This window comes from Neopsephotus bourkii, unplaced genomic scaffold (assembly GCF_033783945.1).
Source record: "Neopsephotus bourkii isolate Nb327-2 ecotype Australia unplaced genomic scaffold, CSIRO-AGI_Nbou_v1 NB_659, whole genome shotgun sequence".
Classification (NCBI taxonomy): Eukaryota; Metazoa; Chordata; class Aves; order Psittaciformes; family Psittacidae; genus Neopsephotus; species Neopsephotus bourkii.
Window position 1 is genome coordinate 5,429,850 of NW_026901158.1, and position 16,138 is coordinate 5,445,987.

At 47.2% G+C, this 16,138-nt stretch overlaps 1 protein-coding gene across 2 annotated transcripts; it reads right to left on the reverse strand.

The window, feature by feature from the left end:
• Positions 1-590: 590 nt before the first annotated feature.
• Positions 591-15,584, reverse strand: USP20 (ubiquitin specific peptidase 20). Of its 2 annotated transcripts, none has more exons than XM_061352784.1 (23): positions 15,476-15,584; positions 15,078-15,131; positions 14,337-14,399; positions 14,108-14,221; positions 13,430-13,526; positions 13,174-13,243; positions 12,494-12,607; positions 11,493-11,571; positions 9,779-10,220; positions 8,742-8,879; positions 7,383-7,495; positions 6,786-6,958; positions 6,448-6,542; positions 5,996-6,029; positions 5,573-5,618; positions 5,142-5,322; positions 4,551-4,677; positions 4,265-4,434; positions 3,579-3,660; positions 3,188-3,296; positions 2,701-2,803; positions 2,375-2,446; positions 591-1,374 (listed from the first exon to the last, which is right to left on the reverse strand). In XM_061352784.1, exons 1-23 carry the CDS (start codon positions 15,554-15,556, stop codon positions 1,214-1,216), a joined length of 2,718 nt encoding a protein of 905 aa, XP_061208768.1. In that variant the 5' UTR covers positions 15,557-15,584; the 3' UTR covers positions 591-1,213. The 2 variants fall into 2 exon arrangements, with proteins under 2 accessions (XP_061208768.1, XP_061208767.1); XM_061352783.1 differs by having other exon boundaries at positions 14,090-14,221.
• Positions 15,585-16,138: the final 554 nt, after the last annotated feature.

A 16,138-nucleotide genomic window follows, 5' to 3' on the forward strand; every position in this document is an offset into this window, starting at 1 on the left:
TAAAACATACTGATCTGAAGGCCACGTTTTGCTTTGCACCCAATCCTGCCCTACCCCCAGCCCAGCTCCGAGCCCAAGAGTGGCCTTTCCCTCCCTTGCTTTGCCATGTGAGGACCCTGGGACCCCGGAGGCCAGGCTCAGTGCTGGGGACCCATTCTGGTTCCAGCCCCATGAACACAGTTTGGGTCCTCAGTGCAGGCGAGGCCACCTCCGCCTCACTCTGCTGCCATGAACTCGCACTCAGCCGGTGGCAAAGCTCAGACCATCGCCTCCCTGGCTTATGGGGTGAACAAAGAGCGTTTAAGAGCCCTGCTGAGAAGAGTTTTGCCTTTTGCTTAGAGTGGGGGGTGAGCTGGGAGTCCTATGGGTGGCATCGGAGCTGGCCCAGCAAATCCTGCCTGTTCCTGAAGCTCAACCCCTAGGGAGGCTGCACCCCATAGCTACAGCGGTGCCAGGAGCTTTAGGAGGAGGAGTACAGAGGGAAGCTGTGGGAAGGAGGACTCGTGTCTGCCAGCTTCGCTCTCTGAAACCATGCTGAGCACATGAGATCAAGGGGAAACGCACCCCAGAGACTGCAGGGGCGAGGGGGGGAGAAGGGGCCTCTCTCAGTGTTTCTTAGTTGATTGCAACTGAATTTGCAATAATTAAATAGAGAGCAGACCCCGAAGTTGTGACAACCATGTGTGCACCCCCAGCACAGAGCTGCTGCGAGACCCTGGGGCCCGCTCAGCTTCCACTGCCAGCTTTCTCGAGCTGCAACACTGCCCGCTGGAAACTAAGTAATGCTTTGTTATCTCTGTACACGTGAGTCAAACAGAAGAGTGCCAAAAGCAAGACCTGCAAAGGAGCAGAGGCTCGGCTCACTGGGGCAAGGTGGGAGTGCTGGGTCCTGGTCAGCAAACAGCAGGGAGAGGGCTCGGGTCAGAGCGCATCCTTGTGATGCTCAGCTGCAGTCTTGCCCCACAGCTTCACCCAGAGGTGAATGAGAGAGAAGCTGCTTTTCTCCCTGTTGTGCCCAGCATCCCCCTACAGCCAAAGCCACGTGAGAGGCCGGTGGAGGGAACCTGCCTCCCCGAGACGTGGTGGTGGGAGCTGCACTCGCCTTCCAGTACCAGCCAACGGGACAGGTTTGACTCCTCGGGGTTCCCCAGCCTTCCATCCCACACGGACGTCTCTGTGCCAGCCATACCTTCCCTGCCCCAGCCCGCACAGATCACACAGCCCGCGTCTCCGCTTCGATCTTCTGCTCCCCATGCAGGTTCTCCAGTTCCTGGACCTGGGCCACGTTCTGTCTGATGGCAATCTCTGGGCCCCCTCCGTACAGCGTGCTTAAATAAATCCATGTCTCCTCAGAGATCTGCCCATAGTCAGCACCTGCAGGGACAAGGGCAGTGCTGGGCTGTGCAGGTGCACCACCACATGAGGATGAGGATGAGGATGTCCTCTCCAGCCACCTCCCCTGCACCAAGGGGTTATGCTGCCTGGGTGAGACTGAAAACTCCAAGCTGTCCTAGGAGGGACAAATGTGAGCAAAGCAGAAAGCAGGGGAAGCAGAGGACTTTGCCATAAAGGTTACTGAGGAGGAGAAAAGCAGAAAGAGCTGCTTTGAGAGGTGAGATGCAAATGCAATCTATGTGCTTGGTGGAACAGCCCAGTGGGGACAGCACAAGCAGTGCTATTTCACAAGCTGGACCACAGCAGATGCTGTGACACAATCAAAGCTGCAGTGCAGACGGGAATGGTGGAAGGGGCCTGGGGAACAGCATCAGGAAGAGATGGGGACTGCAGAATTCACTAGAACAAGTGGAGAAGAGAAGGCTGCATGGAGACCTCATAGCAGCCTTCCAGTATCCGAAGGGGGCCTATAGGGATGCTGGGGAGGGACTCTTCATTAGGGACTGTAGTGACAGGACAAGGGGTAATGGGTTAAAACTTAAACAGGGGAAGTTTAGATTGGATATAAGGAGGAAATTCTTTCCTGTTAGGGTGGTGAGGCACTGGAATGGGTTGCCCAGGGAGGTTGTGAATGCTCCATCCCTGGCAGTGTTCAAGGCCAGGTTGGACGAGGCCTTGGGTAATATGGTTTAGAGCGAGGTGTCTTTGCCCATGGCAGGGGGCTGGAACTTGATGATCTTAAGGTCCTTTCCAACCCTAACTATTCTATGATTCTAAGTGTCACCAGTGAGCTGGTCATGCAGGAGCTCCCAGTGGAGAACTGAGGTGGCTCACTCAGGACAGCCAGCACTGGGTTGTGCAGAGAGCTGTCATCCTCTGCAGCACCATCTTGCTGTGATCGCTCCACTATGGACACCCAGATCCAGCAGGACATGCTCCACCTTTAGGAACACTACAAGACAGCAAACACCAGCCTTACCCTGCTTAACTTGCACGTGGCCACCCGCTTTCGTGAGTGCAATCTTGCTGTTGTCAATGGGTCCGGGAGGCTCTGCAAGAGGACAACCACCACGTCAAACCCTCTCTGCTTTCCCCGATGCCACCAGCCTGAACATCCCCTGAACTTGATCCCTTCTTATTTCTGCCCCCTTGGGGGCCTGCAGGCAGCCCAAGGGGCTGGTGTCTGACCTCGGTTCAGCTTCAAGTCACACCAGTCAGTGCAGTGCTCACTGAGGACCTGGCAAACAGACCCGTTTCTGTTCTGCCTCTCACCCCACCAGACTCCAGAGGTCTCTGGCTTCTTACCATTATCCTTCCCCTTGACAAAGGCTTCCCACTCACGGAACCACTGCATGCTGATACAGTAGATGACACTTGGGGACTCCTCTGCCTGGAAAGCCTTGTTCAGCTGGGAGGGCAGAGAACAGAGACATGCAGGAAGGATTTAGTCACTCCTGAGATCTGGGGGAGCCCTTTCCCTTAATGGTAAGGCAGCCTGCTGTTCTTCAGAAGAACCTCATGTCATCCCACCACCTTCCCCATAACCTGCTCCTGCTCACTACAGCAGGCAGGAGACTGGGATGATTTCAACCTCGGTGTCTGCATACAGCATTGTAGCATCCCAGCTGCCCTCTGTATGCTGCTAGCACTGGGGAACCCCATGGTCCATTTCCTCACCAAGCTGTAGATGATGCTCTGGAGAACATGGGCAGGAGTTTTCCACTGTGTGTGACAGGTCTGCACTTCCCACCTCTACCCTTTGGCATTGCTTTCGGATGCCTCCCATACCAACCTTGATGAAGGTGTCGATTTCAATTCTCCTGCGTTTGGCAAGTGCTTCAATCTCCACTTGGCAAATGGAGCACACGTACAGATGGTTCACAGCAGGGCCACCCCCAAACCTGAGCACAGGAAGAGAGGGAGAGGAATGGAGATACTGCAGGAGAATGGAAATGCTTCCTAGCCCTGCATCCCACAGAGATGGATGCTTACTCCAGACACTGCTGAAGCAAGCCCATTTGGTTTAGATTTGGAGGCTCTACCAAGTGCCAGTCCTTGCCAGTCCAGACCAAGTACTGCACACCTTTGAGGTGCCCTGGGAAGCCTTTATGTCTTGGTCACTGCTAAGGTGTGAAACAAACCCCAAAACTCATTGGGAAAAAGACTGAAATGGTCAAGCCCACCTGTTGTAGAGATATTCCCACACGTTTTGGGGTAGGATCACAACCAGGTCATCGATGTAATGGTATTTATTGGGAGGAATCCCTGTGGAGGAAAGGCAAGAGGAAGAGTTAACCAGGGAACTCGTTATTGCTGGGTAGACACAAACAGAAAAAGGGGGCTCTTCCTTGCTGAAAACTCGATTCCAGAACCTGCTTCCTTTGCTAATGGAAGACTGGAGTTTAACTGTGGAGGTTTCTCAATTCATGGCCTCAGTATCTCAAGTGCTTCATTTCCAATGGGAAGTTTATAAACACGAGGGCTTCCCAGGGCAGATGAAGCAGCAGAGCAGTAAAACAGTATCAGCTCTCTTCAGCAGCACATGCTCCATTCTCCAAACAAACACTGGAGGCCAATCTCGCTGATAGGGTAACACAGATAAATGCTGCCTTATCTGCTTGCTACAGGTTTGCTTTTAAAAACAAAAGGAGAACTGAAAACTGCTGTTTCCCAGCACTACAAATCCCTCGGGATCAGCAAGACAATGGGGTAATTGTCTCCCTGAGCAGGCTGGAGTATCTGCCAAAGTGGATCCTACCGCAGTGTACACTGTACCAGGCTGACAGCTGGAGCTTGCTTCTTGCATTTCCTAATGCACCAGGGAGTACAGTGGAGAGCTGCTGTTCCCAGCTCCAGCAGCATTCCTTACCTCCATGAGAGCACAAGAAGGTGTGGTTGGTGATGGGACCAGGCTCAGCGAAGGTGTTGAATTTATTGAGCCACTCTCGGGAGATGTAGAACTGGAGTAAGCTGTGCTCCTTCATGCTGGCAAGGGACACGACTTTCTGACGCTCCCGCACAGCCTCTTCACTGCTCTTCCTTGAATAAGGAGAGGAAAAGAAAATGAAGCCATTCCTGAAAACCTGATGTTTGCAAAATCCATTTCTGGGTATCCTGTAGCCAGCAAGGACTGCTGCGTGCAGGGCAGAGCTCACCTGTAGAACAAGACGTAGGCTTCTGCATTCTGTACCACGGTCTCATGGACTTCAGTGACATACTGGTCATCAAACTCGTACCACTGGCCGTTGATCACATTCTGGCAGTAAGCTATGTAATGCCCACCTGGAACAGAGGAAGCACAGCACTGCTGGGATTCGGAGTGCACACAGCAGTCAGGCCTGGGCTAATGTCAGCAACACAAACAGAAGAAGCAGTTGGCAGAGAATGGAGAGAGGGACAAAGAAGGCCTAATTCCTGTTCAGCCAAGCTTTGAGGAGCAGCAGAGCCTGGCACTGTGTCACCCTGATCTGCCTTCCAAGGAAGGGCCTCAGGAAGGCTGAACATCAGGAAAGGGTTTGAGCCAACCCAGTGGTGAGGATGGAATAGCTGCAGGGGATCTGTCAGAAGCTGCTCAGTTCACTTTTCAAAGGGCAGAAGATGAGCAAGCCTGGGAATGGATGGAGCAGGCCTTACATTGTCCTGCATTCCAGAAGTGGTGTTGGCTCATCCTGGACCACACTTCTGCTTTGCTCACACTGATCTCATTCCTATTCACATCTGTCTGCGCTCACAGAAGAAGGACTTACTGCCTGCCGTGCCATGGTGACAGATGACTGACAGGAGATCGTAGGTGGTGATCTGGGAAACACACTCCTTGGCTAGGAAGGGTCGCAGATCCAGCCCTTCCAAGGGGAAGGAGACATGGCTGTTGATCTTGAAGGAATACATCACCTCGTGCCGGAACCGCTTCAAGTGGATGCAAAGAATCTAAAAGACCAAGGAGAGAGAACAGCAAAGCGTGGGTTTGAGGTGGGTATTCTGCTAAAACAGCACATCTCTGTCCAGCTGAACCTCACAGAAGTTCTTCACCTGGTGGCATGAATCCTGCTGCCCCATCAGCCTGGTCTACATACAGGACTTTGCCACCAAAGCAAACTGCCATTTCTGTTGCACCTGTTGCCTCACCCCCTCAGTGGCTGCTAACAGAAAATTGGGACACAAGGTGCTTTTTACTCACCTCTGGTAGCCTGAGGACTTTGCAGTACTTTACTCCATTCCGCAGCCTGAGGGAGGAAATGAGCTGTGAGAAACCTCTCAAGCAAAGGGATGCCAAAAGGTAAAGCTGAGTCTTGCTCGCTTTCGAATCCAAGACAAATCCTGAATTCCAGCAGCAGCCAACTCAGGCTCTTTGCAGCATCCTTCCCAAGTGAGGCATGGCATGAGCAGTTTCATATCCTTCTTTCTTTACTCCCCCACCCCACCAGCAAAGCCAGCACTTTTCCAGTCTGTGGTCAGTGACCTCTCAAGAGCAGAACTCTAGCATAAGGTAAGGCAGGTTTTACAAGCTGCCTCCAGGCAGAGAGCACAGCCAAATGTTTGACAGTAGCAGAGAGAAAGGAAGTTCTGGAAATACAGCATAATACAGATAATGCAAACTTACTTTTTACACCGTTCACAACTGTACATGTTGTCCCCTGTGGACAAAGAGGAGAAAGCCATTATGCAGTTACTCACAGCACACAATGCTGATATGCCTACATTTCCACCCAGGGCTGAGAAACCAAGTTAAGCAACCTCTTGGGAAGCCAAGAGAAGAGATCAAGATGAGAAGAGATGAAAACAAGAACACTCCTCTCAGTAAGTGAAGGCAAGAAGAGAATGCAGTCAACTAGTAGAAACACACAATTGCCCATGAGCACAAGTGAAAACAACAAAGTGTTTGAGTCCTCTGGATTTCCCATCCCTGAAAAGCCTCACTTCTGCTCAGAGATGCTGAACTGCCTGCTTTTGGTACCACCAGTCTCCAAGTGAAATACTGAGGCAGGATTTCCAGGGGCTTTACTCTGCCTGTGAAAGACTTGTTCTGTGCCAACTTCACTGAAGAAAACTCACCTTTCAACTCATCTGCTGCGAAAAAGGCAGCAAGGCAATCCTCCAGCGTCACAACGGGACCCCAGAACCAGCTAGGGATACAGGACACCACAAACCTGCAGAAGAGAGGGAATCAAGAGTTATACACAGGACAAGAGATCTGAAGGTGTGTGACAGAACTAGAGGAACAGTAGAAAATGGTTTACACGAATAGGCTAAAAACCCTGTGAGGTATCGCATATTATGCTCCAAAAACTGGTTATAATTGAGATGCTGCTGTAAAAGACACTTTATTTACAGCTGCCCTCCAGCACTTTAGAGCAAATCCCAGAAAAAAGAAGTCCTGCACAGGAACACACCTCCGGATATACTCCATGATGAAGGCAATCCAGCCTTGGGAGGCATAGTTGTCCCCACATGTCCCTGTTTTAGCTGGCACATTTTGGTAGATAGCAGAGTGCAACTTGGCCAAGTCCTCCTTCCCTGGGATTGGGAGTGACAGGTCCTGGAATGTCTCCACTGTCGTAGAAACCTGGAAATACCCAAAAGGAAGAAGTCTGTGTGTGTAATGGAGCTGAGACCTGACCTTCATCACCTTTTCTCACTGCTTGTTTAAGCTAGAAACCTGAGCTGGTACTAAGAGCAACTCACTCTGGCCACATACTCACTGCTGTTAGCAGGATGGCTTCTGTCATGGCTTTTGTAGCACTCAAATTAGTTCTCTAACATGAATGTGATTCTGCTAGGCCTACTCAGTAACAGCAAATAGACCTCTACAGAGAAATACAACCTCTTGGCATGGCAGGTTTCTCACACCTTTCCTGCCATCCACCTACCATCATTGTAGCAGGCCTACTGCATCCCTGAGTGTGTGCGAATAGGAGCACCACTTCCTAAGAAGAGATCTACAAGCAAGAAGACTGTGCTTTGTGACTGACAGCCACCAGGAGACTCACTCTGTCGCAGGTGAGGCACTGCACCAGGCTGAGAATGGAGCCATCAAAGATGTCTGAAATCACGCTGCGGTAGCGAAGTTCTTTCTTCTTTTTCCCAGAAGCCTGCATCTGAGCTGAAAGACAGACAAAGCAGCCCCATCATGAGCAACTCCTTCCCAGTCTCTTGCCTCAGCGGAGTCATGTAGCACAAGAACACAAGACAAGTGCTGTCCTGAGTGTTCAGACACCACTTGCATGCCACTGAAAGAGCAAAGCCCATTGTAAGCTGACATGAAGAACGTGAAGAACACTGCTGCTTCGTGTGGTACAAGAAAGGGGGAGGTAGCCAACTGAGCCAACACAAATGTGCCAGCTCTCAGGAGGCAGAAATTGTTTTACTGGAAATCCTGTTGCCATCCTTTTACAAGTTTAGAAGCCTGGCCCTGCTTTTCTGAGGTCTTGAAACATTTTGCTCTGAACTTTACACCTTACATCCTCTCCTCACTCACCTGCCTGTGTAATTTGCCCTGTGACATTTATCATGTGTTCCTCTCGTGTCTCACACTGGAGAGGACTCTCCACAGCAGGCAGTGGCCAAACACAACGTTTTGTTTAATAACAAACCCTCTTCCCCATGCACACGTGCATGAAGACAGAGTGCTTTTCATCTGACCAGAACATCTGTGGCTGCGCTGACCTCAGCCGAGGGGCTGGGACACAGCTGAAGAAAGAATGCCATCAGTGAACAGCTGTGGGGACAGTGGTATAAGCACATGTCATTGTGCTTAGACTATGCAATGCTGAGGGATTTCAATTTGTAATTTGCCTGGGATAAAGAGACCGATTTGATAACAACAGAAGCCAGGCTCTACTCTGAAGCCTAACAATGCTCCTAGCACTGGACTGACATCTGCAGCCTTAACTCTGTTATTGTGAGCCCAAGATGTCCAGGAGGCAAGACGCTTGCTCTCAATAACATCATCTTAATAGTTCTTTGGCCCACATGCTATAACACAAAGTGTGCCAGACAAACATTTACATGTCTCCACGCTCCCCTAAAGGGACAGAGCTTGTGCCTGGACTTCACAGCCATTTGATTCATAACAAACACAGCTTGCAGATGCAGACATGTAAATCATTTCAGCCTCCTATACAAGAGGATACTAGAACATCTGTTATACCTAGAGCTTGACTTTACCTGAAGGCTTACTGTAGTGTCTGTCTAGTATTATTTTAGAAAGCATTGATGTTCAGGGCAATCAGCACTTCTTACAACTGGTAATCAAGAATCATGATGGACTGCTTCTCTCTTCTGTAAATGAACCCCTCCTCCTCTGCATGCTCCCCCCTTTGCCTCCTAGCATACACTCCTTGCACTACCTTTCTTGAGGATGTAGGAAGGTCCAAGCCTGGCAGGACTGGAGCGAGGAGGACTGCTAGAGAGCTTGGAGTGCATTTCATGATGGACTGGACTGCAGGGACGTGAGGAGCAGCGCACGTAGGCATCGTTGTCAGGTTCTGTTGGGGAAAATGGGGAAGGAGAAGAGCACTGGTAAAAAACCCAGTTATGAAAGGCAACCCTATTGCAATCAGTGTCTGCCCGGCTGTGTTCCAGCACAGGATCCTTCCCAGTACACACAGTTCAGTGTCTATTAACTGTCCTGCTTTGACAGGTTGGCAGATTCAGCTCCCTCAGTGAACAGATACAAGTGCACACAGAGCTGTACTGAATACTTAATAATTGCATATAAAAAAAACCCAACCCACCATTTTTTCACACTTATGACTAATTAGGTTTTACAGCTTGCTCCTGTATCCATAATCCACATAAACAGCATTACAGTCTTCAGTGCCAGCTGGCAGAGTAAGACTCATATAAAAAAGTGCTGAAAGATCGACTATGTTCAGTTTGAGGTGACTCCACACCTACGTCTTTTAACTGCTGCTCTTTTCTTTCCCCCAGGACACAGAAATGCACAAGTTGTGCCTCTCCCTTTCCTTTTGACAAAGCCCTCAGCCCACCATTAACAGATAACCTTCTTCCATGCCTTTTCCACAGCTAACATTTCCCCAGGCCAGTCTATCAGATAAAGTAATATACACACACAAACCCTTTTCCTTAAATTAGGAAAGGATTGGCAGAGGCAGTTATCACAGTTATCACTGCCTTCAAGATGTTGTCTTTACTCAGCACTTTAGCCTAGCCAAGCACTTCTCTGGTTCACATATTCCATTTTCTTACAGAAGCAATTGTGCACAAAGGCAGAACTACTTCCAGGGACACTGAGGAAAATCTTGGAGGCAAAATCTCTTGAAACCCATAGAAGGAACAGTCAGTTGCATTATGTGCACTGCAACACTATCCTTGTATAGGGTGATGTCTTCTCACAGCTAACACAACTGGAAGAGGTGTATACCTGGTGTCCTACATGGGCTGGCAGGACGGGGAGCTGGCAGCATCTCAGGAGAGGCTCTGCCATCAACTGGCATCATAGTAGTATCAACATCTGCATCCTCATCCACCTGCTCTGAGTTGCTGCGCCGATGGCCACAGGAGAACTTTCTGTCTTTCATCCTCTCTTTCTCTGAGATCCCTCTGCCTGCTTCATCCTGGATCAACAACTCTGTCTCTGCCAGGGAGCTGCTGCCCATGCTCCCTGTGGTCCGACTCTGACCATCTCCTTCACCTCTGTCACTGCTTGAGTCACAAGAGAGGAACTCATCCTCCGAAGGACTTCGGTCACCCTCTCGCTTGTCGTCTTGGTCACTGGTATCCAAATCCCTCGCCTCTGCAACAATTGGCTCCTTCAGCTCTTCATGAAGCTGATCCATCAGGCACCGCAGGAACTCCTGAGTGTCCTGAAAATCAGGAGTAATGCCATGTTAGTATCCATCCAGAAATGGGAGGGGCAAAAGAGGAGACAGCTCAATTCACAGCCTCTTCAAATGCTGCCCATTGCCACCTGTGCAATACAAAGACACCCTGCTGAAGCAGAGGGAGTACCGTGGTGATGTACCAAGAAGCCTGTCTGCTACATAAATGTTTTTAATTCCTAAATTATAAAAGGCCCAAGTTTTATCTGAACATCTTCACCTGAAAGACACTGAAAAGGTGGAGAGCAGCAACAGCATGCAAACCATGAGCTTATTTCTTGGTGTTTATTACGGGTAAAGAGGCAAGAGGCAAGGAGAAACCTACTGAAGATATCAGGCCGCAGAGAACAGACTCCTACCCACAGAACATTTCATGACCGCTGACTTCAGCTCATGGCAACCCATCTCAACAGATTAAAATCTTTAATAAATAGGGAATAAAATCAGAAACCAAAGACTGTACAGTCTAGAGACAAGCTCCTACATTCATAATACATAGTAAAAGAATTGACATGTTGGCTTCAAAGGACCTGCTGGAAAGCAACTTGATATTCTGACACCTCCAGAAAGTTAATTACGATGCTTCTGTTATTTTATGGAAGTTTGGCTTTCAGCCTGCTCTTCCTTTCAACTTTCTCTCTTTGCAGCTGAGTTTTCCAGTCCAATGTACTTCACATCAAAGATAAATACAGTTCTTTCATTAATCATCATTTTTATCCTGTTTTGATGTCCTGCCAGTGCCACAGCTTAGATGTACTGTCACTTCTCTTGTAAATTTTATAATCATAGTTTGATGTTTACATTTTATTCTGAAGAATAAACACAAGAGAGATGCTGATAAAAACTTACAAGAAAAAAGGATACTATATTTAAATAAGATTTGGTTTGCTCTAAGATCCAGAAAAAGAAGATAGAACATTCATATATTTAATTTTTTAGAACAGATTCATCAAGGTTTCTCAGCTCTGAATGAATAATACCTAACTCCCATACAGGATGTACCAACAGATCTTAAAGCCCTCTATAAAGAAGCTGATCATCACAATTCCAGAGATGAGAAAGCTGACACAGGGAAATGCACTGATTTGGTATCAGCAAGCCCGAAGCAGAGCCTGGAGGAGAACCCAGATCTCCTAAATACCGACAGAGAATGGACATGACCCAAGCTCAACCTCTTCCTCCTGAACACAAGCATCGCTGCTGCAGGAAGAAAAATCCCACCACCTTTGGAATAATGGCATGGTTCTGAGGACCCACCTGCTGTGCATAGCCTCGGAACATGGGATTGACAAGTTTAATTCCATGGGATAGACTGCTTGGAACAACATAACTTGGACTGTTTAGATATGGAAAAGAGAAAGAAAAAAAGAAGTTAGTTTGATTATCAGGCCTGGAGCCATAGAACAGGGTGTGATAACTAGTTAAAGAGGACCTGCAAAACCTGGGCATGTATTTCTCTTTGAGCTGGATGACATACAAATGAAGAGAGAGAAAACATCCATACTCATTTCAGTCTGTCCTTCCAGACCCTTCTCTAGAGCATATTTAACTTAAAACTATGTCCTTTGTATCATCTCAAGTAATTCTTTCCAGAGCAGGGTTTTGCAATCAGTTACTTGGTTTGATTTGCAGCACTGCCTCTGTCTCAACATCTGGGTGGGTTGACCACCCAGTAAATGAGGTAAATCAAAACCAATATGAAAACGACATTGTATTGCTTCGAAATCTACAGCCTTCTCTTCCAGAAAGAGGCAGTTCGCTTTTGCTCTGTATCTTATCCCTTCTTAACAACTAACATGAAACAAACATGCAATGCCATTAAATTCCTTCCTTTTGTTTCAGTTGATTGCACAGAGCAGACATCTTCAGGTTTAAACAGAGCTGCAGTATTTTACAATGCCCTTTGAACTGGTCTAGAATTTGAACCAACAGAGAACATTTCCCCAAGCATCAATTTGTATCTTCCACTCTTCAGTAGAAATTCTTGTATAACTTTTTCTGTCCAAATCATCAATCCCTCAGCTAATCAAGAGCAGTGCAGCTAGGTCCTGGTCAGTCCATGCAAAATGGACTTTCTTTTGCTTAGAAATGAGCAAAGTATTCCCTTACTTTACCATGTTTTCTTCATTGCCAACAGGAAACTAACATAGCTATGAATCACAGAATTATAGAATACCTAGGGTTAAAAAGGACCTTAAGATCACCTAGTTTCACCCCCCTGCCTGTTCAGATGATTAAGTTAGGGAGTGACCACTCACCGTTTCTTATGCCAGACCTCAGACACCAGCTTTTGGTAACTTTTGCACAGTGCTGGTTTCTTATCCGTGCGGACCAGTCCACCACATTCCAGAAAGAACTGTGTGAGAGGTGGGCTACAAGAAAAAAAAGAGACTTCAGTGCACAGAAATTTCTCCTCTACTTCTATATAAGGTTTATCAAAACTTAAATGCATGCCTTTTGAAAGCATGCTTAAGATACTGCTTTTTAAATTCAAGGGATGAAGTGATTCTAGATGCAGACTGGACTTCTAACTTGAAACAAATGAAAAAGGCTGATCTGAGTCTGTTCCCAGTACAGGGAAGACATCCTGGAATTAGTTCTCAGCAGTATGGCTAGAGAATATTTGAGGATATGGGTGGTTAGGATGATAACACTGGGAAGAACAGAAATGTGACATGCCTTCCCATCTCTGTCCCAATGGAAATGATGGATTTTTACTTCAAGCACTCACCTAAACATGAGGCTTGTATGCAGCCACAGGCTGGCTATTCACTCACTTTGCTACTCTAAACCTTCTGCTGCCCTAAACACTAAATCTTTCTGCACGTAGCCTGCTGATTTCTCTTTGCAAGACTCATGAAGGTCTCAGATCAGAGATGCCACTTTTGATATTTAGTGAAGTCTAGTACAGAACCTACTGAAAGGCCCTAACGCCTACCAGTTAGAGAGAGCCTGAAGTGCTGCATTCATGTAGCAGGAGTTCCCAAGATTTTTCATTCCAGTAAGGCCTAAAGCACAAACAAGAGAGGCATGAAACACTTTCCAGACAAGCTGCTTTCTACATTCCTCCCCAAAGGAGAAGGAATTGAGCCCTTTCTAGGCAATCTTCACAGTATGCTCTTAGGAACCTCCCAGTGCAGGTCCTACAGATTGCAGTTACCCTCACAGCCCTTTTATCAACTTGATTCAGTTACCTCTTGGTTTCAAATCATCATCCTCCGATTCAGATTCACCTTCATCAGCCACTGCAATTGGAACAGCTTTCAGAGGATGAGCAGACAATGGTGATTCCTAGATTAAAGACACAAATAAGCATCATGAGAGGCTTGCCTGGAGAGATGAGTTGTGAGAGATACTATCCTCCACATAAATCAAGCCAGCCTTTAAATACAATGCACTCTGGAGAGAGAAGAACCAGTTGCACTGTCTGCCCTTCTCACTAATGCAAGAAGAGGGTGGAAATTGTACCATTACTGCTTCCAGTACAGATGATAACAGAAATATCAGGAATATGCAGCAGTGACACAAGTACATGTGTTTTTGGTCTAACAGCTAAAACTTCCATGGACCCTGCATTGAAAATGAAGATGTGACAGAAGACAGAAACAGGATGCCTCAAAGAAAAGACTGGGAAGGGTTAAAAAAAAAAGTGAAAACAGGTATCAAGTCATCTGAAAGTCTTCTTGATGGGAGATGCTACTATTGCTCCTCTGGCTACAAGTAGCCACTTTCAGCAAAAGAGTTCCTATCACAACAAAAGCCTCGACAACAGCAGAAAACACTTGGTTCACTTTGCAACAGGTAAATGAAAACCCTGCCAAGAGTTCAACCCTGCCATGCTGGGACAAACCCACCGGGTCAGTGAACTTTACTGGTGGTGACTGCGTGTGCGTTGCGAGCCGCTGGTCCAGGAACACCTCCTTCTCACAAGCATAACACCAGACACGGAACGTGGTCAGATTCACCGTCAGGTTGTGCTTTTTGGCCTACAAATTAAAAGGTGAAATAATGAATCTGGCTCAAGTTGAAGCACTGAACTACCAGATTAGGTAATGGGGAAAATCCAACTCTGTGTTAAGATGGACAATAGAGAAAACTCACCTGTGCATGAAGTGTGCTGTGATCAGCAAAGGATTCCCCACAGCCAACGTAAGGACAACCGATCTAGTGAGAGGAAAGAGCACAAGTACAATGGACACATCAAATTAGACCCTTCACAAAAACCTCTGCAACTCCAGTCTCACCAGCAGCTGCAGCTTCAGAATTGATCTTACCAATTTTCTAACCTGCTTTTTACTCAGGTCCTGGAATAAGACTAAAAACTGGAACTGTTTGATTTAAGAAAGAAAACCTAGAATGAGGTTTGCACCCACATAAAGGCTTCATACCAAGGCAACTGCTCCAATAGGCAGCTCATCTGAGCAGTCTCAAACTGTACATTCTACTGTAAAAATAAACTGCCCCTGCCCACCAGCATGTCCCTTGTCGTTCCTTTCCACCTCACTGCCCTGACCAACATCTGATGTCTCACACTTGCAGTCTCCCTTCACAGCTGCCAGCACAGGCAGGACCCAGCCAACAGGCAATGCTGGGCATTTTATTAATTCCTACTGAGACTACGAGAGGACAATGACCTCTGGGGAGTGAACTGTTACCTCTTGGCATATTTTGACAGTGTTAGTCTTTAATCTAGTGGGTCTTTTCCTTGGAAGCCATCAAAAACCAATGGATAGTTCTATTGCGACCCCCCTCTTTGCTTCCTGCTCTTTTTGTTTTCCAGTGTAAAGGATATTAAAGAGAAGTCTCACCATATCATGCACACAAACAGCAAGCCATTTTTACCTGAAGACAAGCCCAGAGATTTGGTCCCACGGCTCCACAAGACTGGCAAGTTCCCTGCATATTCATGATAAAAGAAGGTTTGTTTGCTTGTTTTCCTACAAGAGTGGGAAGACAGGCCTAGCCAACATGCAGCTCACAGGATTTCATTTCTTAATACATTTCCAATTAAATGTAACACTTTGCAGCATTTGAGCTAAGTGACACCTTGGAAGAGGATAAAGTGACAGTGAGAAATGGATCAGGTGGGGTCAATAAAGACTTAATTTATGGGATATCTGCAGGGTATATGAGCATTGGAAGAGAAGTTTCGACAGACAGCATTTTCTTACAAAAGCGAACATGCAAACCCATGCACAATAGCTAAAAGGGAAAGGACTGACAACCAGAATACCCTTTACCTTGGATTTGAGCAACAGATCATCCCTGGTCACCTCTCCTATGGAATCCAGGTGAGGACAGATGTCTCTTGTATCCCCCATTTTCACCAATGCTCGCTTGCAAGGGGGGTGTTTTCCTAAGACAAGAAAGGATAGTTCTTTTCAGATACAGGTTAGATTCTCTCTCACAGATTGTAAGAAGATAAATTAGCATGACTTGTGTATTAGATATTATGATATCCATCTTTGAAGTTCAGAGATCAAAACAAATCTAAATCTGGAACCAGTCATATTAGCCAGCACAGTTCCGACCCACTGCTTAGTGGCTGCATTGTGGTATCATAGATAACAGAGGAGAAGGAAACACATGAATAAAGCTCATAATCTGTAAAAGAAGGAATGTTCAGAGGTGCAGGGAGCTGCTCAGTACCCAGGCATAGCTTCAGCAGCACAGCTGTCAGGTAAACGGATGGATTTGCTGTAGCCTCAAAATGAAAGCAGCAGTATAGCAACCTACTGACCACCCTCTTAACCTTAAACTCCCAGACTGTCTGGATCACAAAGCATCTCTGAATGATGCAGAGTCCTACAGCAATAAATAAAAGCTCCTATTAACTCATACATGCTTTACATATATAAATGTATACACAGGTCAAAGGAGGTGATCCTGCCCCTCTGCTCTGC

Coding starts and splice junctions, on each gene's coding strand:
- USP20 (XM_061352783.1), bottom strand. CDS start 15,556: ATGGGGGATACAAGAGACATCTGTCCTCACCTGGATTCCATAGGAGAG. Junction 13,244..13,429: donor TGATGATTTGAAACCAAGAG/GTAACTGAATCA, acceptor TTTGTGCTTTAG/GCCTTACTGGAATGAAAAAT. Junction 11,572..12,493: donor GAGGTCTGGCATAAGAAACG/GTGAGTGGTCAC, acceptor ATATCTAAACAG/TCCAAGTTATGTTGTTCCAA.